Genomic DNA, 24,115 nt, shown 5'->3' with positions numbered 1-24,115 from the left:
ATTGGCAGGTGCGAGCTGAATAACTTATCACAATCTTAATCATGCACACTAAATATATGATAAGTTACTGATTAAAAATCAATCATCTCTTATCATGCACACCAAACAATCCATAAGCAAACTAGAATGTTAAAAAATTGAGGTAGTACTATTTCTCTATCAAAAAAATTAAATATCTAAATTTCTAAGAGAAAATCAATATTAAGTATCTAATGGAATCATGTACTTTGGATGGTTTAATTGTGATTAGTGATTAATTAATATTGGAATTGAAGCATGACCAAACCAACCTTTTACCTTTTATAGTTGTTTGTGGGTTTGGCGACCGTCAAATAATTACACAACTCAACCTTATTGTATACTATGATAACAATTATTATTATTATAGTAATATTTACCAATACCATAGGACCATATTATATTTTAACTGTCTGAAAATGACAAGTAATTGATAAAATTTTAAATGACTGGTGAATCATAATTTAATTACTATTTAAATATGGCAAAAACATGTGTGAGACGGTCTCACGGGTTGTATTTTGTGAGGCAAATATCTTATTTGGGTCATCCATGAAAAAATATTACTTTTTATGCTAAGAGTATTACTTTTTACTGTGAATATCGTTAGGTTTGACCCGTCTCACAGATAAAGATTCGTGAAACTGTTTCACAAAAACTTACTTTTTAAATATTTGATTACTTCGTGCTTTCGTTGGTGGATTGCATTGCCTGATCACATTTGGATATACTTGAGCAAACATTGAAAATTGCTTAGAAACTTCCTAATTCGTGACATCCTCAACTCCCTTTGTTATTATTTGATCTATTTATTATTATTATATATAATATAGTTTTGATATTTTATCTACTCACCGTGTCCACCCATGTGAGCGCTGCTGAAACGACACCACCTATTAGATTTATAATTTTGATATGGTTCATCACATCGAATATGTGAGTGATAACTCAACTATGCTAACATAAGTAGGCACAATGAATGAACATCATATCAAAATTATATCTTATCTTTAATATTATTATTTTATAAAGGTTCAACACCTTATAAAAACTGTTGATTTAACTTGATTACACCAATATTAAATTAAATATATAATAAGCCAAAAAATAAACCACTTCACCACTTCATGTCTACATCTCTGTTTCCTTAAACCTTATCCTCTGAATTTCTAAAAACCACAAAATCTTGTTTACTAAATTTAGATAATTTGATATTAGTTCGGATGATTCAATTTAAAAAATTAAAAGATTTCATAGTTATAAATAATCATAGTGCTGATAGATTAATAATCCCGACTCTACCATTGTGTGCCACTCCAGGGATGTATTTTTCATCCAAGAAGCAGTAGTTCAAAATCTAAAATATCTTTATCCGATGGGAACATTACTCTACTTGTTTACTTCTACATTATAGCACATTATCTATTGGAAGTTAATGCAGTATAATGGGCCAATAATATATTTTGAAAAATAAAAGTGATTATATAAAAACTTATTAAAATTACCAAAAATTAAAAGATAAATAATTAAAAGTAAAATTCGATAATATAAATAACTAAAATCGTTCTATATAAATACTTGCTTTAACTTTAAGGAAGATTTGCGTTTAAATCTCTAAATCCAAAAATTAGTTTGTGTTCAATTTTTGTCGGGCAAAATTTTTTTTTTGTCATCTTTGATTCACACAAGACCTATTTCTTCACTCTATAAGCCCACACATGTTTTCTCGGACAAAATTTTATACAAAATATTGAAAATATGATACTAATATATTATATTTGAGTATTAATTATTTCATATCTGATAAAAAGATACTATATTAATATCAATATTTGTTACACTTGTTTGAGTACTAAAATAATATATTAGTACTCTATATGAAAGAAATGATACTGAAATATAGTATATTAGTACCACATTTATAAAGTTTTATGCTGATTTTCATCCGAAAAAATAATATAATGTCATCAATATTAATACTTATTATATATGTTTGGGTATTCAAAAATCATATATTAGTATCAAATCTGAAACATTTGGTACTTGAATTAATATCATATATCAATACTATAGTTTCAATGTTTTGCATAGATTTTTATTTGAGAAAAGAAGTGTCATTGATATCAATAATTGTTATACACGTTTGGGTACTAAAAATCATATATTATTGTCAGATCTGCTATTCAAATATCATATAATCGTACGAAATTTTCAATATTTTATATCAAATTTCATCGTAAAAAACACATATAAATACAAGGAGTATAAAAACATTATTTTTAATAAGATATTTTTGAATTTTTTTTTTGAATAGTAACTTAATACAGATTTATTGATCATTAGTTTAATGGGGCGTATATCGAAGCTGAAAGCTTGCAAACGAGATTCGCATTAAAATATTAAAAGTCGAAATAGATTCTGAAAATTAAAATCCATTTATATCGTACGTTAAGATCGAGTATCGAGTCTTTTCAAGTTCTCTCCTGACTCTTTACGTTCCAAATCCAGTCTTCTAAATATCACATCTCATTGAAAATTGTATAAAACCTTTCACGGGTCAGACCGTTCCAATTCAAAATTTACGTATATCAAATTTGAATATCACAATAGCGGATCATATACATTATTGAATTTCACAAGATTAAATGTAATAAATTGTTGAAACTTCGTGCCTTAATACCTGCTTATATAATATATGTAATGTTATAAAATGTGAATAATAGTGAATACCTTCAATATTATATTGAATAACTTTGAATTGACTGAAGTTGTTAGGTAGAAGTTAGGCTAAATAACCAGAAATTATATTCCTCAAATTATAAAACAGTGAAAACAATACTTTGCCAGGTCTTTTCAACTTCTCTCCGACTCTTTACATTCCAATGTACTAAATACCGCTCATTGGAAATTGCTCCAAGTTTCCAAAGAATCCCATCAGATCTGCGCCTATATAATAAACCCTTCCAAGTTCCATCCTGATCAGTTCCATCCTCAAATAGTCAAGAATCGGTTCAGCAGAATTACACAAACAATGGGTGCCTCCGAAAGCCGCGACGATGCTTCGACATGCCAGAAAACAGAAGAAAAGAAGGATGAGTTGACAAAGGAAATAGCAGCATTGGCAGTCTTATCCTTGGCTGCCTGGGGTTTGTCTAAACTTCTGGAGCCGGAGAGGAAGACGATGAAAGCGTCAGGGAGGGATTACAGGATTTTTACGCAGCGTTTGGTTGGGAGGATTAGGTGTGATAGATTGTTTTATCACACCTAATCATGCGTTTGGTACGATTTTTATTTAACCAGCCCAATCCTTCCTATGAGTGATTAGGTGGTATTACGTGTGATAAAATAATACCTCCTTTCTCCGTAGTATTATTAATCCTTCCTCTATCCCTACTATCTTTCCAATTTTACCCTTCTTCCTTCACCGGTATTGAACCACCTCGGCTGCAGGACCGCCGTCGCCGGACCTCCACCACCGTCGCCGTTGCCGGACCGCCGCCGCCGGACATACACCGGACCGCACCGCCTCCCTCGCCGGACCTCCGCCACCGCCGCCGTTGTCGGACCGCACCGCCGGACCTTCGCCGTCGTCGGACCGCCGACTTACCGCCTTCGTCGGACCGACACCGTCGCCGCCACGTCGGCCGCCGGATCCGTCGCCGGACCACCGTCGGACTGCCAGACCTCCGCCGCCGGAGTGGAAGAAGAAAAAAAAGAAGAAGGGCAATTTTGTCCTTTCATCAAAAATTTCAAAATTATCCTACACTTAAAAATCTTACCAAACATACTACCATATATTACATATCTACGACAATCATTTTCTTTATCATTTACATACTAATCATTAGTTTATTTTATCCTGCAACCAAACGGAGCCTTAGAGATGATTTTGAGCGTGATCCCGCTGATCATTTTCGCCGTCTTCGCGAATGATAACTGAAGTTGCATGCAAAATCTTATATTTGATTTCTGCATGGATGATAATATTCGGTACTATTTCAAGTATTTCGTTCCTGGTTGATTATTTTAGTTTGATGTTAAGTTGTATGAGTTTCGTGTGATGTTTCAATTGTTAGTAATTTCAGTCGTTATTTTAATGCTATGAACTTTTATTTTAGTAATTAATTGTTTATGACATTTTAACAATATTTCCTATGAGCACATAAATTGATAAATGCTCCATTTTGGTTTTTCCCGATATAAAATATTTGACAGAGCCGCAGTTGTATTATCGAACAATGGTGCATTGACAACAACACATAATATCATGATAATTTTTTATGAAGAGCCAAGAGCAAGTAATAAAATGAAATCTCAAACGAACTTTGTTTTCTTGATATTACGAATCATAAATATATGTAGGGTTGTGGGTGATATTTTTTTTTTTTATAAGGATTTCGTGTAAATATTAGATTTAGATTTCTATTATCATAATTAGAGAACATTAATACTAAAATAGTATTCAAGTTTTGCGGAGATTTCACTATTTGAACAACTGGTACACTGTACATTTTTATTCTACACGAAGCGTTGTATTTTAAAATATTTTTCCTTTAAATAATTAACTCTAAAGATTCACAGAAATGTGCAAGATATGTTTCCTAAAGGGGAAAAAAATTAGAGAACTCATAGCCTTCTTTTCTTGCTTTTCCCCAATTGTTCAGACTTGAATGCATGCTCCTGTTTGATCTTGAAGAAAAGCTCTAGTTTTCCCAGCCTAATTCTCTTCTTCCATCAGTGCTTTGTTCTTCTCCTTCAATTCGCATCCAACAATAAGTGATTTTCCTTGCGCAGTTCACGTGCAGCACCTTTAGCTTCCTGTTTTAAGCGTTTCTTCAGTTTTTACCTCTCAGCTCGCTCACGATCTGGGTCGTAATCTCTTCCTTTTACAAAGCTGCACGTGAAATATCAAGAACCATAAACATTTTAATAGATGGCTATCATTCTCTATATTTTGTGGCAGAGAGAAAATGAGGTCAGATATAAAGATATACTTTTCTTCAAACTTCGGAACTTCTGTTTTGACAATCCTCTGCTTTCTCCAACGTAGAGGATGGCGTAACAAGTAGGTTTCTTGAGATTTGTTTTTTATATGTTGGATTGCTTCTTTGATTTCAACCTTCAATGCATCTGGGATGTGATCTTGTTCTGCCAGTTGAATTAATAATTTGTAGATTGGTGAAAATATCTCCTGGAAGGGTTTGAATACTTCGGATTTGCTGTCAAACCCTTTCAGAGTTGCTATAATCGAAAAAAGTACGCTGACCCTGCGTGTAAAAGGATTTATGGCTTTAGGCACTCTGTAGAAGACGATGACTCAATGGGCTTTATTTGCGGGCTTTTTAAATGGGCCTTGGTCCTCATGTCTGATTCTAATTTTGTGGACTTTGGAGAACGATCCAAATAATATTTAGAGAAAACGTTTTGGGGAAAAAAACAAGTTCTACATTAAAAACTCGAGAGATATTTATTGTTTTTTAAATTTCATTTGATTTTTTTTTTTACCAAAATATCCATAAATTCAAATTTTATTATATTTTATCCCAAAACTCTTAACCAATATATTAGATAAATTAAGAACTATATTTTTTGAGAGATTAATCGAATCTATTTTTAAATAAGTAAATTAATTTAAATATGTTTTCAGTGTATTATTGAATTAACCAAATATATACAATGTTAACTGTTCATTATACAATGAAAATAAATTATTTTTTCTTTCAACCAACAACTATTTATATTAAAATTAGGAGAAAATTACTATTTTAGTTTTGTAAGTTATCATGTTTTTTTGTTTTAATCCAATAAATTGTCAATATTTGGTTTTTCATATAATAACTTGGATTATTTGGGTCATTTTCTCACCCTAAGCCACTTGACATTGATTATATCTTACATAACTCTTATAACGATAATAAAACATATAATATACAATTAAAATCTATCTAATCAAAGATAAATGGAAAGTGCAAGTTTTTTTTAAGTGATTTAGTAATATTAGGCATATTTTGTTTTATTAATTTCCCCCTATATTTTTATATGTGTAATATGTGTTTATTATTGCAACAAGAGTTACGTATGAGAATATCATTATCAAATAAACAATATTCTATGGGTTGATGATTTCTGATAAAGAAAGTACCAGAACAAAAAAAATCGAGTCATTAGATTAAAACCAAACATTAACAAATTAATGACTAAAACACCTAAAATATCAACTTACATGATTAAAATTATAATTTTTTTCTTAAAATTAATTTAACTAAAATCTCCTCAAATTGGAGTTCATTACATAAATTTATCATAAAAATCATAAGGTGTTTCATTTTCTCTCTTGAGAAGTGTGAAAATGGGTTAAGGGGAAAAAAGGAAAAAAATAAATAAAAGAATAGTTCTTTTTTGTTTTAAAAATTAGGAAATTGCTTTCTAAATACGAAAACAAAGATAACATTAATAATTATGTGGGATTTTTATAACGAAACTGTAGATTAATGAATTTCATTGGAAAAAAATAAAAGTTTTTCTTGTTTTATTTTAGTGAAACAAGTTTATATAATTTTCCATTAAAATACAAATATAATTTGAAAATTTATATTATCATTTACACAAGAAACCACACACACATATTAGTTCTTAGCCGAAACATTTAATTTCAATGCAGACATCATAAAAACACTCGTGAATTTCTCATGCAGCTGGTACATGGATGTTACCAAAGATTACACACACACACACACACACAGCGATCCAACGCCATCGAAGTGGAGTCGTTTTCAGGCAGCGAAGCATCCAAGATGACAAGAATAGAGTGAATCAAGTGTGAGATCAAGCTCATTCGTTCTAGCTTCTGCATCTTCTGTCTGGTACATATCACTACAATGCCATAAAAGGTACGTACATACATGACAAGTATGCAAATTATATTGTCAACTGATCAATAAATAAAAATTTTGTGGACATATCCCGATATCGTGCAATCTTGAATTCTTGTAACGAATCCGAGTTATTTAGTTTTTTTTTCCTGAAACTAATTAACAGTAAGTTGAGAATAACATACTCGACGAAGAATTTAAATTTATAATTTTCCTAGTTTATTTGATCTATACAAACTCTAATGATTTCTAGCTTAGTGTGTGTGTGTGTGTGTGTGTCTATATATAATAATTGTTTGGATTTGCTAAATCGCGGTTTACTTTTTTTATTCGAACCTTCGTCTCTCCCACAACGGATGGAGAGATGATTATGCCAAATTGTGATTTGTTTTAGGTAAAATTGTAGATGGGAGAAGAAACATATATTTATTTATGGTTACCGTATGTTTAAACGAGGAAGTTGAGGAGCCATCACGAATGGAGGTGGCATTGGTGCAATATTAGGGATCTGATCATTTTGCAGCTCCCGTGGTGGCTGCTGCGCGTTTTCCTTCTCCTTTTCTTTTATCTGTTTGGATTCACGAAACAATAAATTTTTTAAATTTAAAGGGTTCTCGTAACAAGTAATATCAACATGATTATTTGCAAGAACAATGTTGAATGTCCTACATCGACTGAATTAATTCTTTGAAAATTATCTATATGAACTTGGACTATCCTCTTATTGACTTAGTTTTTTAGGTTGAGTTAGGGTTGAATTTCAATCTTAATAAATAGACCTGTACAAATATTTTTACAAAAAAATATTTGTACATGCAGGTCTATTTATCCAAATCATCTCGATATCACAGTCCGGCACAAGGGAACAAACGAGAAAAGAAATTCTAAAAAGTACTGGGGGTGAAATGTAACATGTAAGAAATGAAAGGTAAGAAAAAAATTCCAGTTAGTTAATTACCTTCTTTGCGAGCATGCTATTTTGCCCTTGTATTGCTTTCTCCTGTCCAAACATATGAAATCTTGATTCAAGAAGATCATTTATTCGGATTAAACATATTAACTTGCACGTTTTTCATCATTAGTCGAACTACGCAATGACATACTACTACTATAATTTTTTCTCAGAGGGCGAAAATTTCATTTTTCATGACTAACATATATAAGAATTTTCACTATCTTTATAGTACTTGTAATGAAATTATCATTTAATTTGTTCCTGCCTCATCATTTAATTTATATATATACTTTTTCTAAAATAAAAGTGTACTTTCATTAACAAGCAAATCAATACTTTTTTTTTAAATTAATGATTAACGAATGAGTCATTTAACAAAAAACCCTAACAGGTTAATTACCTTTCCCAGGATCAACTTTGTAAGTTTTTGCTGCTTAAATGAAATGACTAACCTTTCTCTGCAGTTCAGATATTGAATCGTACAAGAGTTGATTCTGTAAGGGAAATATAATGCAATTCATATCTTAGTTGGAAAAGTACTCTTTCTAGAAATTAGTTTATAGAGTCGTCATTAAGTACTTCCATGCATTAATTTGAAAACTTAAAAATTTTATAAGGTTTGATAGTTCAATTTTTTTTAAATAATTTAAAAAGTGAAGGTGATTCTTTGGTAATTTAAAGAGAAGTATTCAGAGCAGACATGTCGAGTATCGAAATATGAGAGCATAAGATGTAGCGAAGATAAATAATAAACGAATCATACTTTTCTATTCCGAATGCTCTTAAGCGCGGTGTCAAGCTGCTGCTCCAAGTTCTGGAGATCTTTCTGGTTCATGGAATCAATATCTTCTCCCATATAGTTCCTGCAAATGAAAATCATAAGGCAACAAGCAATGCATCGTGCATCGATATCTTCTTTATATATATATATAGTACTAATATTGAATCTTCTGTTCAACTCTATCGATTAATTAATTACCTGTGATTTCTTTCTAAGAGCTCAATTCTAGACTTGAGTCTGTTGTATTCTACGCTCCAATCGGCCTACGTACAGAAGTTGAACGCAACGGCGTTACCATTATTTTCTAGAAGCTATGCATATATGCATATACATGCGATTATAATTCAATGAAAACCATTAGCCAAGCCAGATTTTGTACATTGATTTCAGCATGCACTTACTGGAGACTTAGGTTCATTTGCAACTTGTAATTGTCGTTCTGCAAACGAATATCTTTCGTACCTCTCAAGGATCTTGTCCATGCTGCAATGCAACACCAAAAACAATTAAAAATTTTTTTAAAAAAATTCGCCCCTCTATTAATTATTGGCAGAATTATAAAAGCAATGGCCCGAATAAACATATATTGTAACATATTCATTTTTATTTTAGATTTGATGTAAAACGAGGTCACATAGTTATTCCGTTGGAGAAATTTTGTGAGCTTACATAATTTAGTTAATTGTACATGGATAAACTATCTAATAAAGGATTTAATATTAAAATGACGGTCTAATTAATTATCTGTTTTCAAATTATTAAATAAATTGAAATTGTCTACCTTATGTGTTGAAACTCGGTTCAATTAAGTCTTTTATGATGATTCAAATATTGCTAAGATCATATAAAGTTATGGTCCCCGAGACACAGAGAATAACACAAAATATCTATAGTACACATATTCTAGATCTCTCTCTTTCTCTCATCTGAAACAAGAATAATGTGGTCGATTTTCTTTTACCTTAGAAGATCCATAACTACAACGTTTGATTAATCAATGGATTCTGGTGCGCATTTACTGTTATTTATATTTTCTGATAATTCGATATGAATTCATGGCATGTTGTGAAATGAATTCGATCACATTATTTATAAATTTAATTTTTTTAAATCTCCAACAATCCCTCCTTGTAGTATATGCTCCGAACATACACCAGGCCAAACTTTTCACATTATAACAAATTTATAAAAGTTGACCTCGTACCCGGATTTCTAATTAGTAGGAGTTGCATATAGAGTTTATGTTATATACAAATTGTTCTGACTTCGAATGAAATCAGATTGCCTTCACTAAAATACAAAAGAAATATGGTTTGTGCACATCATATATACAACAATTCCTATTTTACACTTAAAAATTTGACCTTTCTAAATTAGTTTTGAGTCAGTTCGAAATAATTTCGAAAATCAATGAATATTAGCTAAGTTGTAATATGCTGTATTATTTTGAAGGCATCAACATACTTGTTAAATTATTTGTATAGTACTACTTGGTACGTACAAATCACTTTAAATAACCTTTTTGAAACGACCCTTCTTCGATGATAAATTAACTAAAAGATTTGAAGAAATATGAATAATATGTATTAGGGATATATAATCTTGTTTTCAACTTCAAATCCAAATATATTCATTTAGTAATCTAGCTACCTATTTTACCCCATAGCAAGACCACTTAGTTTAAAATTTGATAAAGTGCACTTTTCTCCCTCCCCAAAGAAGCTATAAATCTTTGATAAAAACACGCAAGCCATTGAGCCAATCGATATGATTCCCTTCTAATCAAGAAACCATTGTCGTTCTGACATTTTTTAGTTCCGAGGATTCTCTTAGGATACCCCGGAATTCCAGACACAAACTGGGTAATAATCCATTTCTTCTTCTGAAACCAGAAAATGACAAACTTTTTTGTTACAAGTTTAGTACGTACTAATTGCTATTTCCAACAAAGAATCTAGAGGTGACCAAGGGTTAGAGATTGTTAGGATCCGATTTAATTAACCATAATGAGACTTTGGTCATAAAACCAGTTAACCGGTTCAACGATTTCTCTAACTTAACCATCTCGCCGTCGTTGGAAGGTAGATTAAGCGTTTCCCTACCCCGGAACTGATGGTTCATTCTTTTAGTTCAGATTATTTAGATGGTTATTAAGAAGATGGGAAGTTGAGTTTTTGTTCTTTTAAATTTTTGTAACTAAATTTTAATTAGCAATTTTATTTTTCAAATTCAAGTTCCCTCTTAAATCTTTCATAGTTAAGTATAAACCTTAAATTTTGAAATCTTATTTTAGTTTTCAAATTTTGGAGGTTTAAATTTGGTTAAATTTTTTAATCAAGAATTCAAAAAAATTAAAATCAAAGATCGAACCGAAACCGAACCCATAAAAGCGATTGTAGCATGGACCGCTGGTTCTAAGAGCTGGTCTAGCCGGTTATGGCTTAGTGTGGGAATATCCTAACCCATGGAACCCGAGTCGGAACCGACGGTTCCTGCTCGTGTTTTGGTAAAAAAAGAACCTATGAATACACCGTACGTGTCAAAACATAGTGTGTAGTGTACACACACATATATATATATTTATGTGTGTATATATATATATATTCACCGGATAAAAGGCCAGTAATATCTTTGTAAGTTTTCACATTTAAAATGGAATATTTTTTAAAACAAGATCAAATATTCTCTCTACTTCAGATAAAATTATACAAATTAAATACTTAGCTGTAAAAAGGTGGAAATACACTAAAACAACAAATGGGTTGTATCCTTTTTCAACATAAACATATATAGCTTAAATTATATGTTATAATGTTTTACTTCGGAAAAACAGTGATGCATATATAATTAGTACAACATAAAACCTAGGTGTATACTTCGATCGCCATTAATAAATTTCAACCATAAGAACTAAAATTTTACTCGTACTCAATACTAAAATCTTTTATACATAGTAAATAAACGTAAAAAAAAGGTGAAATCTTAAGTTTTAAATTGAAATGTCAGTGAAGGTGTGAAAACTAAAAAGATTTTAGAAGCGCCACGCAAAACATATATGAAACATGAAAATAATACCAGAAAAAAGAAAACCCTACTTCCACTGTTCATTATTTCACCAAAAAACCACAGATCTTATACTGAAAAAAGAAAAGTTTTCACGTGTTGATTAGTTAAGTGAAGTTCAGAAAAGACCAGAAATTAAGAAAAGGGTTAGCTGATAATTATTACCAAGAATCATCAGCTGCAGCAAAGAAAGAAAGCCTACTTTTTTAGCTCATAATTCCACAGAAAATTAAGCCATAGATCTTATACACAAAAAAGGGTAATTTTTTAGAAATCAGTTAAATAAAACATTCAGAAAATAATCAAAAGAAAAGGGAAGTTGATGATTACCAAGAATCGGTAGCATACTCAAACAGCTTCCCTTTATGGGAAAAAACAATCAAAGCAACCTCTGCATCACAGAGCACAGAGATCTCATTGGCCTTCTTCAACAAACCACCTCTCCTCTTCGAGAATGTCACCTGCCTGTTAATCTTGTTCTCAATCCTCTTCATTTCCACTTTCCCTCTCCCCATTTTTTTTCTTGAAAAACCGAACAAACCACACTTATCAGAAGCAAAAATTACCTAAAAAGAGAAACCCCGTAGCTTAAAATGTGAGTTCCCTCTTGGTTAAAAAAAGCATCAGGATTTCATTAGTTCATCACTTAACTCTTTCTTGCAAGTGTTGTCTCCGTTCAGTGGAAAAACTTTATGGGTTACATTAATAGATGGGGCAAATTAGCATTTTGATACAAAAGAACCGTGGGATAGAAAAAACCTGAAACCATGTTGGAAAAACCAGGTGGTTTTTTTAAGGATGTGCTGTCGAGTTGTGATTGGAGAAGAAGGGTGCGGGATCGTTGTTGTCTGGTGGATTATGGGGCTCACAGTTCTTGAGAGGGTACGATGAGTAGGGGAAGAAAATAATTGAATTTTTAGTATATTTAGATTATTGTATCGAAAATATATCGAATTTTTGTTATACCAAAGATTTTGATATGGTATGGTAACGATACCGAATTTTTTGGTAATGTATTAAATTTGAAAATTTCGGTATATATTGGAATACTGAAATACCGAAACAAAATATAAAAATTTAAAAATATATAATATTTTTAAAATATAAGTTTTTTTCGATATAAAACGATATATACCGATAGCGTACCGAAATATCGGCATACCGTACAATTTCGGTATAATCGGTATGCTAATTATATGTACCAAAAATTTTGGTACGATATCAAAATTAAATTTCTTATACCATAATTTTCGGTACGATATATGATATACAATATTCGGGACAAAACGATATACCACCCCTAACGATGAGTCCAACTTTTCAAGATGTACGGAGTTGGGATATGTGTCCACGTCTGTATTTTACTATTTTTCTCGTAACTGTTTGGATTGTGAAATCTCGGTGATTCTATGCTTTCCGATTGTATTTGAACAAGATATTTGTGCGAATTGAACATCAATTTTTAAAATAAAAATTATCAATGAGTTTCATATTTTTGTTTTAAATTAAGATATTCGTGTAAACATCTTGTATAAAAAATACATCAGGAATTCTTCTCTCGATGTAACATAAAATCATCCTTGAAATCCGAGTTTTAACCTTTCATGAGTACTGATTATATATATTTTCCATAACATGTTTCACCATGCCAACACGTACTGGTACGTTGGTCTATGTTTTCATCAGGACTAATTCTTTATGTTCTACGTACCAAGTAAAGTTAATTATGTAGGTCACTCATATTTTAATCAAAGTTCACATCATATACGAATATTCAAATGTTAAAATTCACTCATATCACATGGGGAAACACTCCAAGTACTCTAACATAGAAAATCTCAATCATACCCTCAATTTGAATATTTTAATGTATGAAAATTTATTTTTTTTCATCTTTTTTATTTATTTTGGTTAACTATGTTACCATTTTTGTGTTTAAATCACATTCCTTTTATTTTTTTGACAATTATGATAATTTTTTCTGTATTTTTTGAGACAGATCTCTTATTTGAGTTATCAATGAAAAAATATTATTTTTTATGCTAATAGTATTGCTTTTTATTGTAAATATCGATAGAGTTGACTCGTATCACAGATAAAGATTCGTGAGACCGTCTCAGAAAAAACCTACTCCCAATATCATAATCAAATTGTTCTTTTCTAATCTAACAAATCACACGAATTTATTGGGCAAAGGTAACTTAGTCCCGTAAGTAGTATAAATTTAAATTTGTTATCTAATTTTACTCTAACTGGGCTTCTTTTGTACTTTTTACACCTTTTCACCGGAAAATAGATATGATATCAGAAAATGGTGACATTAAAATTTAGACCATTAAAACGGACTAATGGGCGGGTCAGCTCGTAACTTACCATGTCGGTTTGAACTATATGAATGTTTAAGCCCATCTAATCAAACATCATATTAATATTATTTCAATTAAGAAAACATGATACCTCACAAATTTCCAGTAAAATTATCATACATCCTTGGATGCATCAAATATGTCGGATTACGATTTAGCAAGTACTCGGAAAACCACCAAATTGAGCAGAAATAAGATGAATTTCAGTTTCCTAGAAAGGACGACACATCTTTTATGGTCTAGTGCACCAACTCTTCATTTTGTTTCAAACCAAATTAAATTTGTATTGGAGTAGTCGCAAATGGAGGGTGCTTTTTCTGTAAGTGGGGTTCTATTTTTGTTTGATGAGAGTGATGATTGTTGCCGGTTGTCTTGCTTCAGATCAATGGCTTCGAAATATCTGCATAGTTTTCCATGTTGATCTCTAGAATCAGTGCACGCCTTCTTCTTCCCGTTTTCTTGGGATAAAAATGGATCATATTTCGGAAGCTTCCGAGTAGCATCTTCACTTTTTTTCTTGATTGAGCTTGTTTCTTTGATGTTGGTCGCATTATGCCGATTCACATGAGCAGCCTTTAATCTTTTAATGTTCCTCTTAAGCTTTTCACAAGCTGAACGTGTCGGTGTATCGGTACGCGAACAGCGAAACTCGTGTGCTTTGGCATCGAATGGAGTTCCTTGCATTTCAACTTTTCGAGGAGTATTGCTTCTTGTTTTTGGCTCTCCAAGAGAAATGAGAGGTGTTTTCTGCACTCCAGAGTCGAATTACAAGGCAGAGAATGCAAGAAATGTAAGAAACAAGAAAACATGGTATCTATGTGCATGTTAACCTCGTCGAAAAAGCCAAATTTCGGGGATGGAGGACGAATCCCAGATGGTCTGAAGTGTGCTGCAGAGAACAATATGTCCCGAGTTTCTTGAAGAGAATTTGGTGCTTCTTTGTCATCGTTATAGTCCATAATTATTGGCTCTTTCTCATATCCTGTTTTCGAACGGAAACCAGTTGAGAGAGACGGCGAATTTGGTACCAATTTGGTTCTTTCTGAACATCTCCACATTCTAGACATTTCAATATTTCTTGCCTGTGCCATTCTTTTCAAATGGCTAGGACATGATCGAGGACTTGAGTACGAAAATCTCGCTGCTAAAAATAAAAAGACAGAAAATAAAGATTCAAAATAATATAGTATATGTTAAGACACAAAAGAATAAATACAAGATCATACTTCAACTTCAACCTCACTTACCAGAATTGGGTGTTGTGTGTGTTTTTTCCATTTTGGCATAATTTTTTCCCACTAAATCCTTTTTGTTTGGCTTCATATTCAAACTGTTTCTCAACCTGCATAATACCTTGGCTGGGTTTGGAGAAAGTACAGGGCCTTCTTTTCTGCTACTTTTCTTTAAAGTATTAAAAAATTATTAATTAGCCAACATAGTTGCAAACTGCACAATTTATATCAATTTCAGTCAAAAAGTTATAACTATTAGTAAACATGCAATGCAACAATTCAGAACATGCATATTCCAAGTTCTCACTGTAATAGAATTGAGCAATTGTTAACAAAGCAAGTTGATCACAAAACTTTGTTCTAGTATACTTAAATCATCTTTATCTGTACTACATTGATGGAAGACCCTAGCTCCAAAAACAAAACAAAAAATTATTTTAGATTCAAATGTAATTAATTCAAGCTCGCAGATTCGATAATTTGTTAATTCGATCCTTAATCTAAACCCAGATGACTTAGAATCCCATACAATAATCAATCAGTAGCACACACCTTATTTGATCCGGAGGAACAGTCAACTTTCTTGTGTGCTGCGAAATGAATTTATATAAGACATGCAAAAACAGATTATAAAGTGTTTGTCTATCAAAACAGAAATGAATGTATAATTTAATGGATCAAAAACTTACTATTCGATGTCGATTCCTGATTTTTGAATCCTTGATTTATGATTGATAGTTCATGTTGATCAAGAAAACCTATATATATATGATCAACAAAGCAGAATATGTACAAACAAAAATATATTTCAAATATATATATGTAGATGTTGCATGCATTAGCACATGAGATAATGCATCACCTGAACTATTGCAAAATGCAGCATCCCAGGCTAAACTTGGTCTGCCTGACTCCACGCCCAAAGGTGGTGGTCTCAATTGTCCATAATCTTTTTCTACATTATCTGGGAAATCGATCGAACTAGAGTTTAAATTTTAATAAAATCTCTTCGTGCAAAATTGTTTATTTTTCGAAATGGGAATCCATCGTGCTTCATAAAATTTAAGATTGAGTTCAAATACATGACAATACAAAATAACAAACCTTGAAGAGAATTACTCGAGTGAGAAGCAACAAGAAAATCACTATCATCATCTGAAAATATGTCAATAAGCTTAATCTTCTCATCTGCAGCACTGAGACTGAAGCCTATGCCTTTTCTCTTCTTCTGTTGATCACCAAATTCCATTTGATCTTTTAAGAACGAAATCTTGTTTGAACGAAATTTTATATATATATTTTTTGGGAAATCAAGAAACGGCCATGTACAGTAAAATTTTGAATTTGAAGGAAATGGGATCGTTAATTATAATTATGATGATAATTAAATTAGAGATTTAATGGGAGATAAATTACTTGCAAATATAATAGTTTGAAACGGCTGTCAAAGAATTCGAATTCATTTTTATTTTATTATTATTATTAGCTGCGAGGTACGGAATATCTCGCTTTCTCATATTTAAAAATTTAGCTATTTATATATTTTGGCATTAGTAAAATAATCCCTCTTGATAAACAAGAGAGTTGCCCCTCAAAAGTTTACTTACTTATTCTAATATCACCCCTTAATTTTTATTTTTTTTATAAGCCCCCCTCAATTTTATTTAATTTGAAAATATGTTTGATGCCCCGGGACGTCCCGGGTCATGGATAGGCCCTGGGACTTCATGGGCCAAGAATAGTGCTCGGGTCAGGATGATACGCTCTTAGGATGATAGCATGACAAGATGGGTTAGAAACCTGAGTCATAGCTCGAAATGAAGAGAGTACAACTTAGAAATCACAAAGTGAGCAATCAGTCAATGGGCCGAGTCATTGGACCACCCGGGACATGACTTCCCCAAGAGTGGAATGCCCGAGCTCTTCTATAATCGCCCGAGAAGCATTCTGCTCGGTCACCTCGATATGAGTGAAGCATTTAATGGCGTCAATTTGGTAGATCATGCACAGCCGATTTATTTCTGACAATAACATAAATGGTTGACAAAATTAAGTGGGCTGAATGTGACTAGTATATGATTTGACATGTTAGAATATAGGGTATAAGCAGCCACCCTATTATAATTAATGATCAGCGCAATGAATGAGATCATCATTACCATCTTTACTATAAATATCAGGTTCTTTATTTGCATTGGGGATCCATTCAGATATTAACTCACATTGAATACTCTCACACCAATCACACAGTCATCACTTGACTACATTGATTTTATCGCTTGCGTACCCTACTGTCTTAAGCATCGGAGTGACCACGTCGGACATCCCTCCGGCGCCCATTCACGAGTTCATCTCCTTGTCTGCCGGTCATAGGGAAAGCCATATCTCACATTGCTCTTATTCCCTTCATTATCTTGATAGCAAATCCGATGGAGCACTCGACCCGGCTCATCCATTTCACCCGGATCGCATCAATGTCCTAAAGCAAGAGCTAACGTATGAGATTCATACATTGTACTTCTTAATTATCACGTAGATATCGACTTCATATGGAAATCATTCAGTATCGATTACAGTGGCAACATGAGAACTTGCCTATAAATTATCATTTAGAGTTTTTTGAACATGACGTTTTGAAAAGAAAAATTATCTTGAATTCTAAGATATAATTTATTTCTTGAAATAATTTCTTCTTAAATTTAACTTCCTTATAAATAAGATTTCATGAGATATTGAATTAATGGTTTTGCCTTTCTAGATATTATATTTATGATAAAGATTTTGATGATATGAAATTATTGATTTAAAAAGAAGTTGTTCCTAATAAAACTCTTGATTTTCATTATCTTGTAGATTTCCTTGTGAGATAAGGTGAATTATAAATAAGGAAAAGAAGTCATTGAAGAGAAGTCGACGATTTTTGTTTTTCACTCTTCGCTTGAAAGTTTTCGTAGTTGCACATCGTGTGTACTTTGTACGTCGTGGATTTCAGAGAAAAACACTCTACAAAAACGTTACTGTTTTGAAGAGTGATGTTTCACGTGTTGCCGTGATAGTTGGAGACATCTGCAGACAACATGCGTCCAAGTGTTGGCTGAAGATCGCGTTTTGTTACTCCAGTTTTTGGCATCACGTTTTGCTTTCTTGATTACGTTTTAGTGCTGTTAGTTGTTTTAAAAAGCATTTTATTAACGTGGAAAATTGATTTTTGATTAAGATCACTAGTGTTGGTTTTCGTGTAAATTCCTTGGTTTTCTAGTGATTATTTTTGCCTTGAGTCACCTCACAAGTATAACAAGTATTTATACTTGTGCAAAATTTAGTCTGGTTTATCTATTTACTTAAAGTTAATTTGTGTTATAAACTTTTATATTCTGCTGCATGTTGTCTGAAATGTTGTAACATTTCGTACAACACTTAATTCTGATAAAATACAAATTTACTGTTACATTTGATTTTACTCGATTAACTGTTAGAGAAAATAAGTCCAAACCTTACACGTTCGACACGAGCAATAATTTTAGAACGTGTCGGAATTTTTGGAATCAGAATGCAAAAAAACAAGAAGTATAGAAAAGTCAAGTTAATGGTTTTTTTTTTATGTTCAAGACTTTCAAAATTGTCTAAAACTTGACAAAAGACATGGTTCATTGTCGAGTTCAATCAAAAGTTCAGATATCAAATATATACAATAAAGTAAACTTTGAGTTCTCGGCATGGAACTCATTCTTTATTACCTCACTTGAAGGAGTTAAAATATACCACTTCTCCTTCCAAACATTCCTGTGCTAAATTATCTCACCTTTGTTGCTGCGATTTTCGTCTTTTTGAACATTTTTGTACTTGTAAACGGACGAGCACACGAGGTAGAAGGCGAAATTCATAGCTCCCATTATACAACAGAACCAGTATACATTATCAAGCCTCCCGTGGTTTATATCGTCCGGTAACCATCCAGTCGTCCTTTGAATAAGATCGATAATGGCATTACTAATATAGAAGGCAATGCCAATAAACATAGCAATAGCTGCAGTTGAAGTACTCTTCAATGATTCTGGAAATTCCTGATAATACAAAGCAACATTTCCTGGAAAATGAAATGCTTCTCCTATACCGGCTAAAGCCAATGGTGGCACCAACCAAAATACTGACATAGGAACGATAGCATTGACTTGGGTTTGCAGATTGTTGGATCGTACTAATTTTAGTCGCCTAGACTCAACAACTGCTGAAACAGCCATGCTGATTACAGTACAAGCATGCCCTATACCGACACGTTGTAGAAGTGTGAGTGGCTTTGTGGTGATTTTCTTCCAGAGTGGGAATATCAATCTGTCTAAAAGGAGAATGGTGAGGGAAGTTGATAATAATATGAAGACTGGCATTGTTCCTGCTGGGATTTTGAAACGAGATCCGATGTGACGATCCATGGTCAAGGCCTGGATGATGGCTAAACTCAGTTGGATGGCTAATGGGGTGCACAGGAATAAACCAGTAGACCATAATGGGAAGATTTTAATGAGGGTCTTGAGATCTTCTACTTGTTGTACTGTTGTTTGTTTCCATGGATTAGAGATGGATCCGTCTTCGGTTATTAACGCTGCCCTGTTCAAGAACCTGCAAAGTTGGAAAGTTTCTGTTATAATTAAATGAAACTACTAATGATAAGGATTGGAATTTGGATGCAGATGTCAGGCTTTAGTGGGAACAGCCATATTAGTTGAGAGAGCATGCCAGCCTTATAAGTTATTCTATTGTTTCCTGTGTAATGAACGTGGCATCGAGTATTTCCCACCTTTTAAACGCAGAAGTCCACATCAACTCACTCCGATCATGTTTCATTTACTAACTTGTATGCAGGAAACCCATTCTGATCCAACCTATAACTAAATATGGATAATCTTAAGGACATACATACGACGTTATCTATTTTGCAAATCGTTACTTTTCGTTGGCTTGATTCTCAACAATATATCAACATTAGATTGTGAGCCCCAATCGAGAACATGTTATGGCTGTGACTGCACTTATGTATAGCCTTCCGTCACGAGTGCAGCTGTTGTCATTCCCAAGTGCATTTTTGTCAATTGTAGAGAGCAAGTCCTTAATAAAACAGTGAACTAACCTGAAAAACTTAGTGGGATTCTTAACAAACGTTTCTGTGGCATCTTCATCCGAACCATGGTAATAATCTTCACTTTTCTCTGAAAGAAGCATCCTTCTTTTACCAAACGCCGCAACGATAACACAAGCTAAACTCTTAAAAGGGCTCCCTTTTGGCTTAACAAGACGATAAAACCGTCTTCCAGACAAGAAAACAGCTAAACCGATCACGTTAGCCCCAACACAAAGACCAAAACCTAGTGTCCAACTAACATTGTCTTCGACAAACACAATCGCCGTGGAGCTCACAACTGTGGCAATGTACATTGTGATAATGTACCAGTTGAAAAACACTGATTGATTCTCTGGAGCGTCGAATTGATCAGCTCCCATGGGGGCGATAGTGAAACGTGTGCCAGCATTGCCTAGAGACGAAAGGGCTAATGCAAGATACAAGACCGCCAGTTGGAGTTGTGAAGGGTGTTTACAAAGGTTTGATCCATTTTCACATGCTGGAGGTCTCAGTTGGTTGAATGCTGCTGTTAAAAGTATTAACAATATGCCCTGCATTACAGTAATAATATCTTAAAGAATGTTTAAACGAGTATAACATAATAAATTCAGGAAAAAACAGTAATTTTACCAGCAAAGATATAATAGACGAAAACCAGATGACTGAGAAGCATCCAACAAAGGAATCCGCAGTTATTGCTCCGATGATCGGAAACATCGTAATACTGCCATTCACAAAGTTGTAAATCTGCGCAGCACTTATGCTCTTAAAGTTGAACTCTTGTATCAGATAAACTATAAGGTTTGACACCCAGCCTCCCGCTGCCAGTGTTAGCCCTGTCAAAGTCGCTGTTTTTCGGAAAAAAACTGGTTAGATCGTTCTAAACTTGCAAATTTTGTTGAGTTATACGATAACTTGCCTATATCAAGACAGTTAGTTTATCAATACTTAAGATATGTTCTACAAAGTAAATTTTATTATATAAACTAACTCAAAGTACAGAGTAAACTGTTCCATTACATGTTACTGCTACACTGGCAGTAGCACCATGTGTTAAAATTCTTGATCTCGAGCATTAACTCATGTCAAACTGTAAAAATAACATTGACAAAAAAAGTTGATTCTTTTAAATCTGTGCTAGAAAAAGGAAAGAATCAATGAACCTATGAGAAAAGGAAAGGTGATCCATCCGCCCCGCCTGCCGCCAGCTTCAGCTTGTGGGACTGCTGCTGCCAAGCCGGTCATGATGCCTCTAGGCTACTGAAGTTTCTGCAAATGGACAAGAGGTGTTGCAGACTTTTGTTGTGTCCTAAAAAAATTTTGTTGGAGGACTAACTTTAATTTCAATATTAATTTCTCCATTTGGATAACAATCATGTTTTTCCAAACAAATCCTGAAGTGAGACAAAGTGGTTAACGTGATTTTCTGGTTAAGATTATAATAAACTCTAAGGTCCTGAATATAAGAGAAATGTCAAGGCTACCCACCCACGCAACTTTTTCAGCGTGGGTGTTGGTTGCCCCCACCCCATCCAGCCAATTTCTTTTTATGAAAAATTAAATAAAGTGTAAAATAAATCAATATATAAATAAAATAAAAATATATAGATAGTGTAAACTCTAAGCGAGTTTATTTTGATTCTTCTATATATTTTTTATTTTTTTGTTGTAATTAAAATTGTTTTTGGAATTACATTCCTATTAGATTTTTTTTATCAACCATGGTCATAGTTTTTTCCCATGAAAAATTACATTTTTTGTCATGTATATTGGTCACTTACGATTTTGGTCACCTATATCATGAAATTTAAATTTATTTTGTATATTTTGATTTTTGATGATTTTAGTCTTTTTCTATTAAGAATAAACATGTGGTAATACACATGTCAGCACCATATCAATACTACAACGGTGTCAATTCAACGTTACATCAAAAAAAGATTAAAATTATCCCAAAAAAACAAAGATAATAAACTATGAATGAAATAAAACAACATATACAACCAAAATCACAAATAGATAAATATAAAAAAAATTCTCACTTTTTTAATTATTGCCATAATCCTTTTTTTTTTTGACAAAAACTTGTGTGAGATGGTCTGACGGATCGTATTTTGTGATACAGATCTCTTATTTGGGTCATCCATGAAAAAATATTACTTTTTATGCTAAGAGTATTACTTTTATTGTAAATATCGGTAGGGTTGATCCGTCTCACAGATAAAGATTTATGAGACCGTCTTATAAAGACCTATTTTTTTTAGTGCTCATGGAAATTGCAAATTGATTNTTTTTTTTTTGACAAAAACTTGTGTGAGACGGTCTGACGGATCGTATTTTGTGATACAGATCTCTTATTTGGGTCATCCATGAAAAAATATTACTTTTTATGCTAAGAGTATTACTTTTTATTGTAAATATCGGTAGGGTTGATCCGTCTCACAGATAAAGATTTATGAGACCGTCTTACAAAGACCTACTTTTTTTTTAGTGCTCATGGAAATTGCAAATTGATTGTGCCCCACAGTTTGAAATAGATCAAAAAATTCTATACCTAAAAAATTTTAATAAGTGGAGCTTGATTAGTTAATTGCTGGCACGAATCTTGTGCGGTCATTTGATATATATTTTTCTTGACACATTTCATGAAATAAGGCATCTTTGAAAAGCATATTTGTATTATTTTAATTATCAATAATAGAGGTGGATACTATTTAGTTTGATGGCTCAAAAAATTAGAGCAGATTCAGTAATTGTCTTAATCAGTGAATGAAATATAATGTATAACATCGACATTTGCATGTAAAAACTCATAGAGGCACAAATTTAAGTACAAGTAGGTTTCTTGTGAGAGGGTCTCACGAATCTTTATCTGTGAGAAAGGTCAACCCTACCGATATTCACAATAAAAAGTAATACTCTTAGCATAAAAAGTAATACTTTTTCATTGATGACCCAAATAAGAGATACTCTTAACATAAAAAATAATACTTGGATGACCCAAATAAGATATATGTCTCACACAATACGACACGTGAGACCGTCTCACACAAGTTTTTGCCTTTAAGTACAATAGGGTCGAATATATTTGAGTTGTCAAAACAGGTCAGCACACACCGATCCACCATGGTCTGGTATCAAATGAGTCATGATCGTTAATTCGACTAATTGAAAAAATCTCAACCCAACTCAATTTATCTTAGATCGCAAGTTAGGCAGAGTTCATCCATCATTTTTTTTAAAAAAAAAAAAGACATAAGAAAAAACAACATACATATACATATTCCATAATTTGTGTATTACCCATTATATTTAGTCAAATAGCTCAACATGCAATGTCATTAACATAAAAAATTTAGAGTGCATAAAGTTTAATAAAACCTAAAAAAAACTAAATAAATAATACGAAGTTTTTCAAAATTTATCAACTCATTATATCGTTTCATCTTTATCTCACGTTATTTTCGTCAATAATTTCTTGAATATTTGATTCCACACAAAAAAATTGTTTTAATACTTTCATCATCGAATAGATTCGAAAATTAAAAACTTTTAAATGGTTTAAAGTAAGTCTAGCAAAATATTCATATAATAATCTGATACTATATATTAAAATTGAGCTGATAGAAACAAATTAGTATTTGTTTTTTAAGTATGAAAAATTGAATTTATATATAAATAAATAAATAAATAAATAAAAAAACTTGTTAAA

At 32.4% G+C, this 24,115-nt stretch overlaps 3 protein-coding genes across 4 annotated transcripts; all 3 read right to left on the bottom strand.

Moving 5' to 3' along the window:
• Window positions 1-6,595: 6,595 nt before the first annotated feature.
• Window positions 6,596-12,408, bottom strand: LOC140981228 (agamous-like MADS-box protein AP1). Its single transcript, XM_073447557.1, has 8 exons — window positions 12,020-12,408; window positions 9,028-9,109; window positions 8,825-8,889; window positions 8,609-8,708; window positions 8,298-8,339; window positions 7,849-7,890; window positions 7,331-7,458; window positions 6,596-6,891 (listed from the first exon to the last, which is right to left on the bottom strand). Exons 1-8 carry the CDS (start codon window positions 12,202-12,204, stop codon window positions 6,792-6,794), a joined length of 744 nt encoding a protein of 247 aa, XP_073303658.1. The 5' UTR covers window positions 12,205-12,408; the 3' UTR covers window positions 6,596-6,791.
• Window positions 12,409-14,204: 1,796 nt separating this feature from the next.
• LOC140980260 (uncharacterized) lies at window positions 14,205-15,446 on the bottom strand. The gene is made up of 3 exons (XM_073445989.1): window positions 15,303-15,446; window positions 14,886-15,199; window positions 14,205-14,802 (listed from the first exon to the last, which is right to left on the bottom strand). The coding sequence occupies exons 1-3, from the start codon at window positions 15,376-15,378 to the stop codon at window positions 14,311-14,313; spliced, it is 882 nt and encodes a 293-aa protein (XP_073302090.1). The 5' UTR covers window positions 15,379-15,446; the 3' UTR covers window positions 14,205-14,310.
• Window positions 15,447-18,865: 3,419 nt separating this feature from the next.
• LOC140981823 (protein NRT1/ PTR FAMILY 2.7-like) lies at window positions 18,866-21,853 on the bottom strand. Of its 2 annotated transcripts, none has more exons than XM_073448301.1 (4): window positions 21,567-21,853; window positions 21,034-21,251; window positions 20,413-20,954; window positions 18,866-19,904 (listed from the first exon to the last, which is right to left on the bottom strand). In XM_073448301.1, exons 1-4 carry the CDS (start codon window positions 21,646-21,648, stop codon window positions 19,076-19,078), a joined length of 1,671 nt encoding a protein of 556 aa, XP_073304402.1. In that variant the 5' UTR covers window positions 21,649-21,853; the 3' UTR covers window positions 18,866-19,075. The 2 variants fall into 2 exon arrangements, with proteins under 2 accessions (XP_073304402.1, XP_073304404.1); XM_073448303.1 differs by lacking the exon at window positions 21,567-21,853 and adding an exon at window positions 21,424-21,559.
• Window positions 21,854-24,115: the final 2,262 nt, after the last annotated feature.

This window comes from Primulina huaijiensis, chromosome 7 (assembly GCF_012295235.1).
Source record: "Primulina huaijiensis isolate GDHJ02 chromosome 7, ASM1229523v2, whole genome shotgun sequence".
In the NCBI taxonomy this organism is placed as follows: Eukaryota; Viridiplantae; Streptophyta; class Magnoliopsida; order Lamiales; family Gesneriaceae; genus Primulina; species Primulina huaijiensis.
This window is presented reverse-complemented; position numbering and strand designations above follow the sequence as displayed.